Genomic DNA, 20,268 nt, shown 5'->3' with positions numbered 1-20,268 from the left:
CTTGAAGATGAATGGTATTGCATGCATCGTCAAAAAAAACATTTCAAGATCTATCCTGAAGTACAACGCTGTCAGTGATAGGATAATATCCACACGCCTACAAGGAAGACCAGCTAATACGACTATTATTCAAATTTACACACCAACCACTAGGGCCAAAGATGAAGAAATGGAAGATTTTTACCAACTTTTGCAGTCTAAAATTGATCTAACATGCGATCAGGTTGCATTGATAACTACTGGAGATTGAAATTAAAAAATTGGAAACAAAGAAGAAGGATCGGTGGTTGGAAAACATGGCCTTGGTGATAGAAATGATGCCTGAGATCCCATGATAGAATTTTGTAAGACCAACTTCTTCATTGCAAATACCTTTTTTCATCAACATAAACGGTGACTATACACATGGACCTCGCCAGATGGTATAAACAGGAATGAAATTGACTACATCTGTGAGAAGAGATGATGGAAAAGCTTGATATCATCAGTAAGAACAAGGCCAGGGGCCGACTGTGGAACAGACCATCAACTGCTCATATGCAAGTTCACGTTGAAACTGAAGAAAATTAGAACAAGTCCATGAGAGCCAAAGTATGACCTTGAGTATATTCCACCTGAATTTAGAGACCATCTCAAGAATAGATATGATGCATTGAACACTAATGACCAAAGACAAGAAGAGTTGTGGAATGACATCAAGGACATCATACAAGAAGAAAACAAGAGGTCATTGAAAAGACAGGAAAGAAAGAAAAGACCAAAATGGATGTCAGAAGAGATTCTGAAAGTTGCTCTAGAACATCGAGTAGCTAAAGCAAAAGAAAGAAAGGATGAAGTAAAAGAGTTGAATGGAAGATTTTAAAGGGCAGCTCGAGAAGACAAAGTAAAGTGTTATAATGATATGTGCAAAGACCTGGAGATGGAAAACCAAAAGGGAAGAACACGCTCTGCATTTCTCAAGATGAAAGAACTGAAGAAAAAATTCAAGCCTCAAGTTGCAATATCGAAGGATTCTATGGGGAAAATAATAACAACTCAGGAAGCATCAAAAGAAGATGGAAGGAACACACAGAGTCACTATACCAAATAGAATTGGTCATTGTTCAACCATTTCAGAAGGTACCATATAAGCAGGAACCAATGATACTGAAGGAAGAAGTCCAAGCTGCACTGAAGGCATTGATGAAAAACAAGGCTCCAGGAACAAATGAAATACCACTGAGATGTTTCAACAGATGTAGTGCTGGAAGTACTCACTCGGCTATGCCAAGAAATTTGAAAGACAGCTACCTGGCCAACCGACTGGAAGAGATCTATATTTATGCCCATTCCCAAGAAAGTTGATCCCACTGAATGCAGAAATTATTGAACAATATCTTTAATATCACATGCAAGTAAAATTTTGCTGAAGATCACTCAAAAGTGGCTGCAGCAGTATATCGACAGGGAACTGCCGGAAATTCAAGCTGGATTCAGAAGAGGATGCAGAACCAGGGATATCATTGCTGATGTCAGATGGATCCTGGCTGAAAGCAGAGAATACCATTTTATTGACTATGCAAAGGCATTTGACTGGTGGATCATAACAAATTATGGATAACATTGCGAAGAATGGGAATTCCAGAACACTTAATTGTCCGCATGAGGAACCTGTACATAGATCAAGAGGCAGTGGTTCAAACAGAACAAGGGGATATTGCATGGTTTAAAGTCAGGAAAGGCGTACGTCAGTGCTGTATCCTTTCACCATACCTATTCAATCTGTATACTGAGCAAATAATTCAAGAAGCTGAACTATATGAAGAAGAACGGGGCATCAGGTTTGGAGGAAGACTCATTAACAACCTGCAATATGCAGATGATACAAACTTGCTTGCTGAAAGTGAAGAGGACTTGAAACACTTACTGATGAAGATCAAAGACCACAGCCTTCAGTGTGGATTACACCTCAACATAAAACAAAAATCCTCACAACTGGACCAATAAGCAACACCATGATAAATGGAGAAAAGATTTAAGTTGCCAAGGATTTCATTTTATTTGGATCCACAATCAACACCCATGGAAGTAGCAGTCAAGAAATCAAAAGATGTATTGCATTGGGTAAGTCTGCTGCAAGAAACCTCTTTAGAGTGTTGAAAAGCAAAGAGGTCACCTTGAAGACTAAGGTGTGCCTGACCTAAGCCATGGTATTTTCAGTCACCTCCTATGCATGTGAAAGCTGGATGATGAATAAGGAAGACCGAAGAAGAACTGAGGCCTTTGAATTGTGGTGTTGGAGAAGAATATTGAATATACCATGGACTGCCAAAAGAATGTACAAATGTGTCTTGGAAGAAGTACAACCAGAATGCTCCTTAGAGGCAAAGATGGCAAGATTTCGTCTCACATAGTTTGGACATGTTGTCAGGAGGGATCAGTCCCTGGAGAAGGAGATCATGCTGGTCAAGTACACAGTCAACAAAAAAGAGGAAGGCCCTCAATGAAATGGATTGACACAGTGCCTGCAACAATGGGCTTAAGCATAACAATGATTGTGATGATGGTGCAGGACTGGGCAGTGTGTTGTTCTGTTGTACATAGAGTTGCTATGAGTCAGTGCCAACTCAAAGGCACCTAACAACAATAACAACAGAGAGTTAAAAATAACTCAGTTTAATAGGGTAAAAACTCTGATGGAAAAGGCCAACATTTATGAACAGATGGACAATTTAAGCAGAGACCTAAGAACTATAAGAAAGAGTCAAATGGAAATGATAGGGAAAAAAAATACGGTAACAGAGATGACAAATGACTTCAATGGGCTCATCGAAATCAACACAGCCAAAGAAACCATCAGTGAAATTGAAGATAGATCAATAGAAATTACCCAAACTGAAATACAAACAGGAAAGAAAGTTGTGGGATAGTATCAAATGATCTGACATACATGGAATAGGAATCCTGGAAGTAGATGGGAGAGAGAACAGGAGAAAAGTTTGAAGAAATAATGGCCAATAACTATTAAAAAAAAAAAAAAAGACATTAAACCACAATTCCAAAAATCTCAGAGAATCGCAAGCAGGATAAATATAACCCCCATCTATATATAATCATGTTCAAAATGTTTAAAATCAAAGAAAAAGAAAAAATCTTGAAGCCAGTCAAATAAAAGAGATTGTGGGGAAGAACCCACGTTACATACAAAGGTACAAAGATAAAAATTATAGCAGACTTCTCCTCAAAAACTATGCAATCAGAAGACAAATGGAGTGGCATCTTTACAGCCCTAGGAGGAGGGGAAACCGCCTGATTATTATAATTATAAAATATTATACCCAGCAAAATATTTTTTAAAAAATGAAGAAGAAATAGAGATATTTTCAGACAAGAGAGACAGAGAGAATTCATTACCAGAAGACCTTCATTACAAGAAATGAAGATCTCAGGAAGTAGTTAAAATGAAGGTTAATATAAAATACTTCCTTCTTTTTAGTCACTCTAAAAATAATTGACTGCCTAAAGCAAAACTAGTAGCCATATATTGGGGTTTATAGCATACGTAAAATGTATGGCAGCAATAGCACAAAAGATGGGAAGGAGGATTTGGAAGTACACTATTACAAGGTTCTTAAGCTATATAAAACCCACTGCATATAAAACTATATATGAAGCAGTATAATATTATTTGAAGGTAGGTGGTGATTAATTATAGATACATATTGTAAACCATACAGCCACCACTGAAATAATTTTTAAAAGCAGAAAAATGGAACTGGAGGACAAATGGAACTAATAGAAAATAACTGACAAGATGGTAGATTTTAATCCAACTTTGTCAATAATTACATAAAATGTAAATGGTCAAAAGACACAAAAGACAGATTATCTGACTTGGATGATAGCAAAGTCACTTCTCAGGTTTCACCTGACAGCAGGTGACATGCACAGCTCTCAGCCCAACTTTTGTCTCCTTGTATTTTTATTTTTTTTTAATTTAGGCTCTAGTTCATTAGAACTCTTATTCTAAGCCAAGCATGGATCCTACTGCTTTACTTATATGAACTCATTTAATTCTCGCAACAGCCCTTTAAGTAAATTTTATGATTCAGAAGAGGAATAGAGGAGTATCTTGCCAGGGTCACATAACTGAGATCACATCTTCTTAACCACTTCTTGTACTGTACGGCATGAAACTGGTAGAAATCAGAATCCAGTTATTATCTGGGTACAAAGTCCGTGCTGTTAACCACCAAGCATCAGAGGCACAGACAGGTTCTGAAGCTTGTTCACGGCATAAAAGTCCACATCACATGACTATGGGCCCATTGACTGATACCTCAGCTGTATCTCCCTTTTGATCTCCTTCATGGCCCCCAGCTTGCTAGGAACCACCCCATCCCCACCCCAATATTCCCATACCACTTAGATTTATACTGGAGGAACCTTGCGGGCAGGGACTCAAACCCAACTGTGAGAGAATCCATCTGATCCTTCTATGAACTACAAGACAATGGTGAGCCACCTCCCTCTGCAAGAATGAGGAAGCAGAAAACTATCAAAGGATGCATAAAAGATGGTACAGTTCAAAATAAGGAATCTAGAGCTCTCTGGAAACCAGGAGTTTTGTCCCATCTTCCATCTCCAAATTTCATAGAAATAGTCAGTGAAATATACAAATGGGAGTACATCTGCAAGAGTGCTGGTGTGAGGCATTGGGGAGTACATAGCTGCACGTGCGGAGATCTTGGGGAAAGGTCTACAGGGTATAGCAGATTGATGAAGACCATTGAGGGGTGGTGTATAATTCCTCTCCTGACTGATTGGAATGAGCTAAAAAATGTAACGCCCCCAATGAGACCCCATGATTTTATGGGGCAAGACCTGAAGGTTTAGCTAGGAATAATAGACCATCTGAAGATCCACCTTGGCTCTCTCTTGTCTCTGAAACCTGACCCAGAACCACTCATGCAGCACTGGGAGGTTCAAAGATTTGCTATTTACGATAGCAACCATGCCAAGAATTTACCTAGTGAGACCAGACATTCACCCTTCATATATTCATTACTGATTTGTACTCCCTCTTTACATATACCTGTAAAGTTTTTCTTCTTCATAACGGTCCAAAATATTTATTGTTAAAGTTAATAATATGCAATTTTTGTGGCTGTTCATATTGCGAAACTAGTTTCGTTTTTTCCGTGATTATTTCTTTGAATTTTCATTAGAGAGATAAAAAGTAGCACATGAACAAAATGCAAACTGTGCAGAAAGATACAGGGTTAAAATAAAATTCTTGCCTGTATTCCTTCACCTCTGCTTGGAGACTCTCCTCACAAAGGTAACTGTTATTACCAGCCAGGATGGTGGTTAAAGGTATGAGGTCTTAAGTCGTCTGCCTTGGATTGAATTCTGGCTTTGCCATTTATTAGCTATGTGACCTCGGGCAAATTGTTTTATAGGCAATGCCTTAATTTTCTCATCCAAAAACTCAGGGTGACAATAATGCCAATATCATAGGGTTGCTATGAGCATTAAATGAGTTAATACATCTGAGTCACATGTGTTTAATAAAGAGTTTTTAATGTAATTTAAAAAAATCATTTTAGACCTACAGAAGAGGTGCAAAAACAGTCCAGGAGAGTTCCCACACATTCTTCATCCAGCTCCCCCAATGCTATCATCTTACAATGATCGAAACTAAGAAATTAACACAAGGCCAATACAACGATACTACAGACTATTAAATTCCTTCACTAATATTCTTTTTCTGTTCCACAACCCAATCTGGGATCCTACATTGCATTTACTTCTTGTCTATATTTAGTTTCCTCTACTCTGTGACAGTTCCTTGGTCTGTCTTTGTTTTCCCTGCCTTTGACACTTCTGAAGAATACTGGTTAATTATTTTGTAACGTGTCCCTCATTTTGGGTTTGCCTGATGTTTTCTCGTGATGGTGTTAAGGTTGTGTATTTTGGGCGAGGATGGCACAGAGGTGATGTTGCGTCCTCAGTGCATCATATCAGCAGATATATGACATCAATAGGTCTTCTTACTGGTGATATTGACCCTGATCACTTTGTTATATGGTGGCGCCTGTCAGGTTTCTCCACTGTAAAATGACAATTTTCTGCTTTGTAATTAAAGAATATTTTGGATGAGATACTTTGAGACTATGCAAATATCCTGTTTCGTACAAACTTTCACCCCTTTAGCGTTGATTCTTGCCTGTAGTAATTATTACTGTGATGCTTTAATGGTGGTTTTCGATTTCTGTCATCATCTACATGTATTCATTGGAATTCTTGTGTAAGGAAGAATTGCCCTTTCTCCTTTTATTTATTTATTCAATCGTTTATTTATATTATAATAGAAAAAAAATAAATTTTTACTTAAAAAAGGAGTAAGTTTCTATTATAAGCACAATTCTCTCGTAGCTAAAATAACTATGCCTCAAGCAAAGGAAACTCCCCCCGAGTGGTATGCCTTTTGATATCTGGGTCTGCTGACCACAGTGATGAAAGCAGATGTCCCTGCTTAAAGAGGGGAGAGGTGCCATCACCCACCCAAATGACCCTGGGACCTCACTTACTGTAGCCCATCAGGGTGAGTGCTCCTATAAGCATGATCATAGTCTGCACAGCATCTGTGTAGATCACAGCAGCCAGGCCACCTGGGGAGAAGGGCGATGAGGTGAGGGTCAGGTACTCTGATGGTAGGAGTTATTCTAGGTAATGGAGGGAACCTAGGAGGTAAACACCTGACTGACAAGATTGCTGAATGTTGATGTTTTGCAAAGATGGCCAAACTAACTCCTCCCTGTGGGCATATCCTTTTTGCAGTGTGACTTTGCTGCTCCTTTCATGTTCATATAAAGTTTATTTCTCTAACTTTTTAAAAGGGGTTTGGCCATGTGACTTACTTTGACCAATAGAGTGCGGTGGAAATGATGTCATGTAGCTCCAGGCCTAGGCCTCAAGACATCCCACCGCTTCTGCTCTCACTCTCTTGTCCTGAGACTACCATGCTTTAAGAAGCCTGGTCTAGCCTAATGGAAGATGATGGTCTACATGGAAGGACTCCAGCCAACAGCCCAAGTTAACTACCAGTTTCTTGGGGAAGAGATTTTGTCTCTTTTGTTCAAAGCCGTAGCCCATCTCCTACCATGGGTCTGGCATATAGTAGGTGATATATGTATATATATTGATGGTGGTTGCCGTTGAGTTGATTCTGACTTGTGGTAACCCCACGTATGTCAGTAGAACTATGTGCTCCATAGGGTTCTCAAGGCCTACCTTCTGAAGTGCCTCTGGGTGGGTTCAAACTGCCAACCTTTCAGTTAGTAGTCAAGCACTTAACCCTCTGCACCACCCAGGAGATATGTAGCATATAATTTGTGGAGTGAATATCTCACCAAGAGGAAGCAGGGAAGGGTGAATCTCGAGCAGGTAAATATTCAAAGACAGACACATTGTTCAGGGCCTCCATGTGCTCGGCAGTCTTTAGGGAAGCAAGTCTGAGAGGAAAGATGAGGCTACCAGACCTCGGGCTCCAGAATTGCAGTAGTTGATTATCTAGCTTTGTATAGTGCATGTGTATGTAAGTGCTTAGCACTTAGTCTTCGATAAATAGTTCTTGAAAAAATAAATGGGAAATAGCTTTATGCAGTTGTGGTGTATTTTGAAATTCTCTCTCTTATCAGGCAACTCTCTTCCTTTGGATAGTGGCCAAGGGAAATCTTATGTATCTGGGGCAGTGGAGTAAGTTTTCAGTCATACCTGTGATGGTGTATAGAGCTGTGATGGCCAATAGCCCAATTACGGCCAGGTACAGGTCCAGATGCAAAGACTGCTGAATGAAGATGGCACCTGCATACATATCCACCTATAGAGACATAAAGTTGATGGATGGGTGAATGAATGAATAAATGAATGGGGATTTGCTACGTAAGTCCCCTGAGACCAGGGCACAGCCTAGATTCTAGCAGACACATAAGAGTCAGAAATAATCCTTACTTCGTTCATCTTTAGTTTGAGACCCCTGACCTAGATTAACACAACAGCCACCTCACTGTCTTTCTGCTTCTACTCTTAGTCCATTTACATGCCATCCTCCATACTGCAGCCTCTGTCAAATCATGACCATGTCATCCTCCTCCCCATTACAACTCTTTAGTGCCTCCCCATCATCCCCAAGTGATTTAGTTATCTAGTGCTGCCCTAACAGAAATACTACAAGTGGGCGGCTTTAACAAACAGAAGTTTATTCTGTCACTGTGTAGGAGGCTAGAAGTCCAAAGTCAGGGCTTCAGCTCCAGGGGATGGTTTTCTCTGTCAGCTCTCAGGGAAAGTCCTTGTCATCAATCTTCCCCGGGTCTAGGAGCTTCTCAGCTCAGGGACTCTAGGTCCAAAGACGTACTCCACTCTCAGTGCTTCTTTCTTGGTGCTACGAGGTCCCCCTGTTTCTCTGCTTGCTTCTTTTATATCTCAAAAGAGATTGACTCAAGATACAACCTAATCCTGTAGATCCAGTCCTGACTTATTAACATAACTTTCTCTAATCCTGCCTCATTAACGGAAACCCTGCTGGCATAGTGGTTAAGAGCTACAGCTGCTAACCAAAAGGTCGGCAGTTCAAATCCACCAGCTGCTCCTTGGGAACTCTATGGAGCAGTTCTACTCTGTTCTATAGGGTCACTATGAGTCGGAGTCTCATAGCCTCATTAACTTCATAGAGGTTAGGATTTACAACATATACGATAAATATATCAGATCACAAAATGGTGGACAACCACACAATACTGGGAATCATGGCCTAGCCAAGTTGATGCACAATTTTGGGGGACACAATTCAATCCATAGGCCCAAGATAAGGTCTAAACTTTATGAATTTTCTGCCTCTCGGGTCTCATTTCTTTTACTCACTTCATATTCCCCATCCTCCAGACACTCTGAAATACTCCCTGTTCCCTTAACACGTCATCTTCACCCATGCCTCCAAGCTTTTTCTTGTGCTTGTCCATCTGTCTGGAATGCCGACCCCTCTTTCTCTAACTGGTAAGCCCTGCCTTAGATGTAACCTCCCTGGTGAAGTCTTCCCTGCATCTGTACCTTCCCATCAGACTGTGAGTGAATGTTCTAGAAAGGAGCCGTGTGTCTGCCCCTCACATCTGGAGCTGGCACAGACTCAGTTATTGCTGTTTAGGTTGAATGGAATCCCCTCTGTCCTCCTGTCCCACCACCCTGCCCAGCTGGGAGAGAAGGCAGCCTCAGTGTGAGTCAGGCTAGCTGAATGGCACATGCCCAGGGGTTTCAAGGCATCTACTCTTTACCATTTCCCATATCTGCCAGTCCCAAGGTCAGGATGGGGCAGGCCATCAGCCCACCTGATTAACAGCTGATAACTGACTGATCTCAGGAGAAAGATAATGGTCTCACCTGAGGGTTGATAGGGCTCTCAGAGTCCCATCAATGGCCCACGCCATCCAGAGATGTTGCCAAAGAAGCTTTGGTGGGGGATGTCCTTCCCTCTACTTCCTCTGACCATGCTTACCCTCTCCCCACTCCCATAGGCTCTCCTCCCCTCCTGAAGCCTGCCCAAGAGGGAGAGAAAGTGGGTGTGGAGGAGATACCACCCCCCCGCCCCAGCAATGGACTGTGACTTATCTTCTCACCATGGTGAAAGGACGTGGCCAGGCTGTGTTCCCGCCTTACCGAGATCTTGGTGAAGATGTATATAAACAGGTAGAGTACAGCCAGGATGATGGGGATCCTGTTGCCGCCAAAGCGTTTCCTTAGGTATTCTGGCATTGTGGTGACCTGGGGCCAGAGCAGGGCTTTCAGCACCCAGCTGACTCCAGGCACGTGGCCTCCCCACACCAGTCCCTCCCATCTGCTCCCTCCTCCACAAACTCAGAATGGTCTTCCTAGGGGTTCGCAATTGGAGACTTAAGAAGAGAAGAGAGAATAAGGGCAAGGGTACAGGGTGCAAGGAGGGACTGGAGGTCCTATGAGGGGGGCGGGGGGTGGCTGTACTCAATTGTCATATTCCCCAAAATACTCACAAGATTCTGTTCTGCAAAATCTTTGAGACCAATTGATACTTTATTGTAGACTCTGAACTAAAACATCTGCAATGTACCCCTGGGCAGCATTTCTGCTGGGTTTTGAACCCTCCTCAGCAGAGGCAAGGAGGGCTGGGGTCTTGGATAGGACAGTGCTGGGGCCAGATAGATCCTTGCCCCTTCACCTCCTCACCAAATCTGTAGATCTCACTCACCAACTAGGAGGCTTCTGCCTCGGGGTGACCCTCAGGATGTGCTAACAGCGAGGCCCAGAGCACGTCTAAGGTGTGGCAGGTGCCCTGGGCGCCACCTGAGGCGCGGTGAAGGTGGGGGTGCCCAGCAGTTTCTATTAACCTGAGTATGGCCCACAGCTCTTCCTCAAGCACAGTAGACACAGAGGCTTACGGAGAGGGATCAGGTTCCCGGTCCTAATCCAAGGTGGAGTCAGAGGAGGCACCGAATGACAACCCTAGATGCCACGTGTATAACAGGAACCTGACTGAGGCAGCCGGACAAGAGGGGGGAAGGCGTTTCTGCTGACCCTGCGCTACTATCAATATTTATTCATCTTGAACTTGGGGGTGGGGCCACAACCTAGAGATTGCCCCTGGGCGCTTGTTACCCTCGCCTTGCCCCTGCTCAGGGGCCCAATTTCAAGGCTTGCCTTAGGCACTGTTTTCCGTAGACAGCCTCTGCCTGAGGCCCAAGGGTTGGGAAGAGGATGCTTAGAAAAACCCAAGGCTGAAGTTCTCCATGAACCCCAGGAAACCTTATGGACATACAGAGATCAGGAATCTAAGACTGCTTACCCTTTTCCCCCCAGCCACCAAAAGGAAAAGAACCGCTGCAATAGTGAAATCCCACATGTGCAAGGTAGGGGAAACGGAAGCCCGGAGAGGTGCTTGGATGGCCCCCGGCTGTACAGCACGGAGGGCTCGGCGGGATGGGGTGGGGTGGAGCTGGGTATGGGGGCGTCGCGGAGGAGGGCCGTGCGCCCACGGCGGCGCCCTGATCTCTTGTACTCCTAAGAACAGGTAGAGTGTGGAGCCCGCGTCCGGGACTCCGGGAGCCCACCACCTGCAGGCCCACCACTCGGGGTGTCGGTGCTTGGGCCTCGCGATTGGTGTCGCAGGCCTTTTCCGAGCTCCAAGGGAAGCGGACGCATGGGGGCTCTCCGCTCGCTGCTGCGGGCTGTGTCTGGGCTCGCCACGTCAAAGGGGTCCGCCAGCTGCCAGTGGCGGTCCAAAGACCCGCTAAGGCACCTGCACACCTGGGAGAAGCGTGGCCCATCGTGGGAACCCGGGCAACACTGAATCAGTTTTTTCCTAATAGGCTTTATGAGGGGTTGGTTCGTAAAAACGGCTTGTACTTAAGTCGGATGTTAGTAACCCAGGACCTGCCTGCACTATTTAATGTTTTGATTTAAACCAACTCACGTTTGTTTAAATAAATTTATCTAAAAAGAAAACTAAATCACCACTGTAATGGAAAATCAGGATCACCTGTCCTAAATTTAAGAGAACCAACAAGAATAATACGTGGGTAATAAAACTACTTATTTTCTATTCTTTTCTGGCAACTTACTGTTGTGCACCAAAGGCTCTGGGCCCGGGACCTGCTCATTCTTTATAAAAGGAAAAAAATGAGGAGAGTTGTTGGAGAGGTGTTAAAGGCATGTTAGTACCAACATGAGACTTTCCCCTTCAGTTCATTAAAAAACTGAAGGACACAAGCACTTCACCAAAGAAGACATTCAGGCAGCCAACAGATACGTGAGGAAATGCTTATGATCATAAGCCATTAGAAAAATGCAAACCAAATCTACAATGAGATACCATCTCACCCCAACAAGGCTGGCATTAATCTAAAAAACACAAAATAACAAATGTTGGAGAGGTTGTGGAGAGACTGGAACACTTATACACTGCTGGTGGGAATGTAAAATGGTACAACCACTTTGGAAATTGATTTGAGGCTTCCTTAAAAAGCTAGAAATAGAACTACCATACCATTCAGCAATCCCACTCCTTGGAATATATCCTAGGGAAATAAGAGCCCTCACATGAACAGATATATGCACACCCATGTTAATTGCAGCACTGTTTGCAATAGCAAAAAGATAGAAACAGCCAAGGTGCCCATCAATGGATGAATGGATAAATAAATTATGGTATAGTCACATAATGGAACACTATGCAACTGAATTCGTGAAACATCTCATAGCATGGAGGAATCTAGAAGGCATTATGCTGAGTGAAATTAGTCAGTTGCAAAAGGATAAATATTGCATGAGACCACTATTATAAGAACTCAAGAAAAAGTTTAAACACAGAAGAAAATATTCTTTGATGGTTATGACGGTGGGGAGGGAGGGAGAGGAGTATTCACTAATTAGATAGTAGACAAGAACTACTTTAGGTGAAGGGAAAGGCAATACACAATACAGGGGAGGTCAGCACAATTGAACTAAACAAAAAGCAAAGAGATTTCCTGAATACAGCCAAACGCTTCAAAGGCCAGAGTAGCAGGGGCAGAGGTTTGGGGACCATGGTTTCAGGAGACGTCTAGGTCAACTGGCATAACAAAATGTATTAAGAAAATGTTCTGCATCCCACTTTGGCGAGTAGTGTCTGCGGGCTTAAACACTAGCAAGTGGCCATCTAAGATGCATAAATTGGTCTCAACTCACCTGGAGCAAAGGAAATGAAGAACATCAAAAACCCTATGTATATATGAGCCCAAGAGACACAAAGTGTCACATAAACCAGAGACTCCATCAGCCTGAGACCGGAAGAACTAGATGGTGCCCGGCTACCACTGATGACTGCCCTGACAGGGAACACATCAGAGAATCCCGGATGGAGAAGGAGAACAGTGCGGTGCAGACCTCAAATTCTCACAAAAAGACCAGACTTAATGATCTGACTGAGTCTAGAGGGACTCCAGAGGTCATGGCCCCTGGACCCTCTGTTAGCCCAAGACTGGAACCATCCCGAAGCCAAGTCTTCAGACAGGGATTGAACTGGACTATAAGACAGAAAATACTGGTGAGGAGTGAGCTTCTTGGCTCAAGTAGACACTTGAGACTATGTGGGTAGCTCCTGTCTGGAGGTGAGATGAGAAGGCAGAGGGGGACAGGAGCTGTCTGAATGGACACAGGGAATACAGGGTCGAGAGAGGGAGTGTGCTGTCACATTAGGGGGAGAGCAGCTAGGGTGACATAGCAAGGTGTGTGTAAGTTTTTGTATGACAGACTGACTTGATTTGTAAACTTCCACTTAAAGCACAATAAAAAAAAAAACTGAAGGATGATGGAAAAGAGAATAACTTCACTATGTGACTCAGTGTACTGGGCCCCATGTCTGTCTAGCATCTGCAATCTCGTCATCTCTCCACTGGTCCATGTTCCAAACTTTGGGGAAATTGCTCCGCTGTAAACATTTGGCCTGGTTATCAGGAGAAGCAGGGGAGTCTAGTAACATAATGAGCTGGGTCCAAAAAGGACAGACTGACCAGAGATCTCCTTCCCCATGGACACATTGAATTATGGCAGCACCGTCAGGCCTAGGCAGGAGGCATCAGTACCATCTCTCATCCCTCTGTCTTGTCTGCGCTGGGCCCCTCAGGAGCTGGGCCATGCTGCTGAGAACTATTATTTGGGCTGCACTTTTCTTGGGTTTTGGGATGTGCTTTCCCAATCTCCTTACCCCCACCAGTCCCAGATTTAAGGTTGCGACAATGCTATATCTTGACTCTGGAACCTCAAGCCTACAGCTGTCGTTCCATGAGGTACTAGAACTTGGATGGGAAGGACTGAGTAATGAGCTAGGTGAGCTCTGCTAAGAACAGGACTCCGACTGTCTCACCATGTACCATCCCTCATCAGTTCTGGGACTCCTTGGTGTCTGTCTAATGGGAGAAAGGGAGGGATGATTGTGGGAGGGAGGGAACTCAGAGTTTACCTTCCCAAAGGGTTTCTGCATTCTAGCTCCCTGACACCCCTCAGACTTACCTGGCCAGCAATGTAGATAGGGAGGAAGATCCAGGCCAACATCAGCACGGAGAATATGCCCTGTCCGAGAAAATACAGTCAGCACTCGGCTCCCAGCCCACGCCAAGGTGGCAATGCGGATTTGCCTCCGTGCCCTGGGGTCACCTGGTCTGGCCTCTGCCTCTGGCTCTCTTACTTGCTGAGTGGCTCACATTCCCTGAACTTCATTTTTCCATTTGTAAAATGGGCAGAAATGGATGAGGTAGAGAGGGGTGGAAGTAGGAGTCTTTTGTGGCTCCTCCTACCTCTATGTCTTATTAAACTCTCTATATCAAGCCCCTTCATTCAGTTGCTCTCCTTTCTCTCCTTGGCAGTGGTCAAAACACAGGCTGTGAGGTCAGGCAGGCGTGGGCTCAAAGACTGGTTGGGGGGGAAGTTTGCACAAACCTTAGAGACTCATTCATCTCATCTGTGAAATGGGGGTAAGAGGGCCTCACTGGATTGTCATGAGTAATCAGTGAGATGATATCTACTAAGCACTTACTATGAGCCAGGCACTCCTCTGCACCCTTTACAAGCATTAGTTCATTATCATCCCATTTTATACATAAGGAACTAGGGGTTCAGAGACATTAAGTAACTGCCCAAGGTCATGCATCTTGTAAGCGCTGGGAGCTAGGATGTGAACCCAAGCAGTCTGGTTCTAGTCTGTAATTGAGTCCCATAATATGACAATATATGTAATATAGTTAGGTCTGTGCCTAGCATAGAATAAGCACTTTAAAAAGTTAGTCGTTATGAAGATGAAGAACACTATTAATATGTACACCCCACTCACTGGTGAAAATCATATCCTGAATGAGCCTTGTACATAGAAAAAAAAAAACCCCAGTGCATAGAGGGGTGGGCCTATTGCTTGGGTACCTGTGGGGCAGCAAAAAGGTCAAGAGCCACCGAGCTTTTGTGATGACTAATTGATGTCTAAAATACACAGCAATAACGTCTATTTACATGATATCTTCTTTCTTTTGAATCTACAAGGGAAGGAGTCTGAACCCTCCTCTCCACACCTGACTGTTGGGATTGCGGCCTTATGGGCCCCCATCAAGCAAACACAGGGAGACCTAGGACTTGTAGACCAAGACTGTTTTTTGCTTACCAAGGGCTCCCTGTTTGTTTTGTTTTCATAAAGTACCATTTTACTGTTCAAAAGTGCAAGGTAGTCACACCACTTCCTCCCAAGATGTACCTATTAGGTAGAGGGTGAGGTGTCTATACCCTGGGAAACATACTCACGTTAAGTTCATAAGCAGATGCGGAAATGCCTGCAGCAGCACCTGACCCTGCCAGGCCAATGAAATGTCCACTTCCAATGTTACTGGAAAACAGAGATGCACCCACCTGTGGGAAAATGAATGGGTCAGATCTTGAAGCCGGGGCCTGCAGTACCTGCTCCCCACCTCCAGCTTCTTCTCCTCTCCTAAAGGGAACAACATAGAAGAACAAGTGGGGGAGGCAAGGCCATCCCTAGCCAGCTGGGCACCTTCACACAAATTAGAAAAAGACTCTCCTTCCCCAAGACTATTTCACCTCCACCATCATAAATTGGCACAAAATATACGCATATCAATGATGACTACAATTGGAATCGCATCCCCTGGGGTTGTGCAGTGCCTAACTTGAACAACTGTGTGCAGTATCCCTGGGGCAGAGGATGACAGATATTATAGGAAATGCTTCATTATGAGAATCAGGACATCTGTGTTACTCCACAGCTCTGCTTCTAACTTATCGAAGTAGACAGCTCTCCCGGTAGAACTCTAAGCGACCAAGACTGCACTTAATGACCCCAATCCCAGGTCTGGGCACCTGACCAAAGCTGGGCCAATTACATTCTGTCTCCTGAGAACTTGGAACTGGGACAGTTTCTGCTGGTCCCTTGGACTGGGGATGTGCAAACCAGGGAGGGGTGTGTGCGGCAAGGTTGGCGAGGGCCATGTTGGGCCACATGCTCGTCACCACCAGTCTGTTCAGAATACGAAGGAGATCAGTTGAGAGGCAGATCAATCAAGTGCAGAGCCAGAGAGTGAGAAAGTAAGAATTAAAGAGAGGCCTGTTGAGCCTCCTACTGGCTTTATAGTTTCTGGTTCTCCTCCACTGAGAAGCCCAAGCCGGGTCCTCCATCATCATAACCACTGGTTACCAGTGGCTGTTGAGTCAACTCTGACTCATGGTGACACCATGAATGTCAGAGTAGAATCGCGTTCCATAGTTTTCAGTGGTTGATTTTTCAGAAGTAGATCATAGGGCTTTCTTCTGAGGCACTTCTAGGTGGACTCAAACCTTCAACCTTTCAGTTATCAGCCAAGCTCATTAACCATTTGCACCGCCCAGGACTCCATTATTATGTTGCTGTTGTTGTTAGGTGGCGTCAAGTCAGTTCCAACTCAACAGCAACCCTATGTATAACAGAACAAAACACTGCCTGGTCCTGCGCCATCCTCACAATCATTGCTACGTTTGAGCCCATTGTTGCAGTCACTATGTCAATGCATTTCCTTGAGGGTCTTCTCCTGGACAGTCCTCTCCAGGGACTCTCCTGATAACATGTCCAGAGTATGTGAGACAAAGTCTCGCCATCCTCTCGTCTAGAGAGCATTCTAGCTATACTTCTTTCAAGGCAGATTTGTTCATTCTTCTGGCAGTCCATGGTATAGTTAATATTCTTTGCCAACACCATAATCCAAAGGCATCAATTCTTCTTTGACCTTCCTTATTCACTGTCCAGCTTTTGCATGCATATGAGGAAATTGAAAATACCATGGCTTGGGTCAGGTGCAACTTAGTCCTCAAAGTGACATCTTTGCTTTTTAACACTTTGAAGAGATCTGTTGCAGCAGATTTGCCTAATGCAACACGTCATTTGATTTCTTGACTGCTGCTTCCATAGGTGTTGATTATGGATCCAAGTAAAATGGAATCCTTGACAACTTCAATATTTTCTTTTTTATCATGGTGTTCTTTATAATTCATCATCTGAACCTGCTTGAGTGGGTTTCTGTTACTTGCAGCCAAAATAATTTGGATTAAGACTCTCAACTTAGAAGAGTTTCTTGGGCTCTCTGAGGCTTAGTTTTCCACGAGGTAAAATGGTTGGTGATGGAATGATATGGTCTCTGAGATTCTTCCCAGTGCTGACATTTTGTGATTGTGATTCTAAGCAGTTCCCCATCCTCCACTGGATGGAGGTATAATGGGCTTTGTCCTCTTATTGAATCACAGCTCAGAGTCAACCAAGGTGAGAAGTGTCCCCAGAAACAAGTTAGAAGAAAAGAAGATTCCTAACGCTGCCCTCAAGGCCCCTCATGACCGGGGTCCCCAGTGTTACCGTCCCACCACAGGGCTTCTCACCAAACTCCAAGTCCTCATTCATTCTGGGCTTAGGGGACTGATAGTGAAGGGAAAGCCATTGTTGGGGGTGGTACCCCACCACCTCATCCAAGACTTCTGCTTTATCCCCTAGGAGCAGCAGGAACCCTGGTCTCAAATCTTCACTTATTAGCTGGGTGTCCTTGGACAAGCCAGTTAACTGTTCTGAGCCTCAGTGTCCAGGTCTGTAAAGTGGGAATGATAATGGTACCCACCTCAAGAGGTTGTGAGAGACATGTATGAAGATGATATGGATGACCTGAACTTGTCGCCATCGAGTCAATTCTGACTCATAGCAACTCTGTAGGACAGAGTGGAACTACCCCATAGGGTTTCCAAGAAGTGGCTGGTGGATTTGAACTATTGACCTTTTGGTTAGCAACCGAGCTCTTAATCACTGCACCACCGGGGTTCCAATATGCATGAGGAAACTCTTTCTAATTAGTAAAATTTTATACCAATGTCAAGGATTATTTTCTCTTCCCCCGTGAACATTCCCAGCCACTTCTCTCTGGCTCTGGGTGTCTCTGGCTATGTAAGCCACTGCTAAAAATCCATCAAATCCTCTCTGTTCCCACGGGACCTTGTTTTCTTCAATATCACCGTTAGATCTACTGGGGCTACATAAATTTACCACACTAGATTATAATTTTTTTTGATGATAAAATACCTACCAGGTCTTGAGCACTTACTATATGCTAAGCTCATTCCAAATGTTATCTTAGCCTATCGTCACAACCCACCATTTTAGGAATGATGAAACCGAAGCTCAGAGATGTTAGGCTACTATCCTGAGTACATGAAAGAGCCAAGACTCAACTGCAAGTTTGTCTGTGGTAGGCTGTTTCCTAAGACGGACACAACAAACCCTCCCATCTGCATGCTCTTTTTTCACTTATTAAATTGAGATATAATTCATATGCCATTAAACTCACACTTTAGAAGTATTTGATTCAATGGTTTTTGGTATATTCAAAAAGTTGTACAACCATCACCATCTAATCCTAGAATACTGTCATCAACCTAAAAAGAAACCCCATACCTATAAGCAGACACTCCCCCCGCCCCAGTCCCCAGCAAACACTAATCTACTTCCTGTTTCTGTGATTTGCCTGTTCTAGACATTTTATATAAATGGAATTATATAATATGTGGCCCTTTGTATCTGACTTCTTTCACCTAGTATATTTTCAAAACTCATCTATGTTGAGGCATTTATCAGTACTTCATTCCTTTTTAATGGCTGAATGATATTATACTGCATGGATATATCACATTTTGTTTATCCATTCATTAATTCTCTTGTGAATATACCTAAAAGTGGAATTGTTAGGTTATTGGTAACTCTATGTTTAACTTTTTAGGAACTGCTACTTTTCCAAGGTGGTAGAAGTGAAACTCTGAGACCTCCAGGTCAACGCCTTAAGAGCCTGGTGGCTTCCATTTTTGCCCTCTTGAAAGCCAACTGCCTTATAAAGAAGCTTGGGCTAGGCCTCTGAATGATGAGAGAGCACATGAAGAGAGAAGTCCCAACCTTCCGGCCGTCCCCGTGAAAGCCCCAAACATGTGAGTGAGGCCAACTTGGACCTTCCAGCCCAACCCACCCCAGCTACCAGCGAAATGCAGCTGCATGGGTGCGTCCAGAGATCATCAGAGTTACCTAGCCAACCCATGGAACTGTTAAAAATACTACACTGTAGCTATTCTATGCCCAAAGTTTTGGGGTTGTTTGTCTCCTTCATCTTGGTATCCACTACTTGGGCAAGAAAAGCAAAGAATGCTCTAAAACTTCCCGTTTCTTTCTGGCCTGGGGGAGGATAATCCAAGGGGTAAGAACAGAGAAATGGTCCCAGAAGAGACACGAGGAAGCAGGCACTAGTGGGAGGGCTGCTGTATTCCTGCTGAATGTTAGGAAATCAGCAACACCTCATCATAGAGGCGACTAGGTCAGCATTTCCTAAAACTCTGTCATTGATTACATCCTTTGTGGACTTTTTAAAACATATATATCACCTACACTGTTATTTGCTCAATATTTTACCTTAAAATGACTTGTTTTTAATTCAAATATGTATAACATATATATTGATAACACAATCTTAAGTGAAAAATCAAATAAATAAATAAACCTGTTGCCATCAAGTTGATTATGACCCACAGTGACCCTATAAGACAGAGTAGAACGGCCCCATAGGGTTTCCAAGGAGCAGCTGGTGGATTCAAACTGATGACCTTTTGGTTAGCAGCTGAACTCTTAAGTAGTACACCACCAGGGCTCTTCAATGCATAGAAGAGAACCATAAAAATGAAAAAGTTTATTAAACCCTAGCTAGGTTCTCTGGACTGCCAAAATTACCAGCACCAGGCCTGCACTCTATTCGTTAAACTAGGCAGTGATAGAAAGTTGGTAAAGGCATATTAGCACCACACCGAGACTTTTTCTTTTATGTAATTAGGAGGATTGATGGAGAATAGGAAAGAGAATAATGTTCCCATTATTTAACTTGATGCTATTTAATGCTATGTCTGTGTACAACTGAAAAATCTTTGGAACCTATTACTCATACTTTGGGAAACACTGCATCTCTTGGGTTTACTGCAAATAGGAGCTGTCCTCCCTTTTATCAGCTCAAATATTTCCCCCTTATTTTAGAATATCATAAGTAAAACTATTATCCATGATCCCTTACCCATAAATCATGAAGTGGAGACATGTATGTGTGTGTATTTTGGGGGGATGTTCTTAGATATACTTGAAATAGTAATGGGGTTGTGCAACTTTTTTGTGTTCTTAGCATCCATTCC

At 43.5% G+C, this 20,268-nt stretch overlaps 1 protein-coding gene across 1 annotated transcript in view; it reads right to left on the bottom strand.

The window, feature by feature from the left end:
- Positions 1-20,268, bottom strand: part of SLC5A11 (solute carrier family 5 member 11) — a 58,341-nt gene that overhangs the window by 26,201 nt on the left and 11,872 nt on the right. The window contains exons 5-9 of the mRNA XM_049903470.1: positions 15,331-15,435; positions 14,056-14,115; positions 9,694-9,798; positions 7,759-7,864; positions 6,573-6,653 (exon numbers count right to left, since the gene is read on the bottom strand). Coding sequence (XP_049759427.1) covers positions 6,573-6,653; positions 7,759-7,864; positions 9,694-9,798; positions 14,056-14,115; positions 15,331-15,435 — 457 coding nt within the window. The remainder of the gene's footprint in view (positions 1-6,572; positions 6,654-7,758; positions 7,865-9,693; positions 9,799-14,055; positions 14,116-15,330; positions 15,436-20,268) is intronic.

The sequence above is a fragment of the Elephas maximus genome, chromosome 12 (genome assembly GCF_024166365.1).
Source record: "Elephas maximus indicus isolate mEleMax1 chromosome 12, mEleMax1 primary haplotype, whole genome shotgun sequence".
NCBI lineage: Eukaryota > Metazoa > Chordata > Mammalia > Proboscidea > Elephantidae > Elephas > Elephas maximus.
The sequence above is the reverse complement of the archived record's forward strand: the minus strand, read 5'-3'. Positions and strand labels throughout refer to the sequence as shown.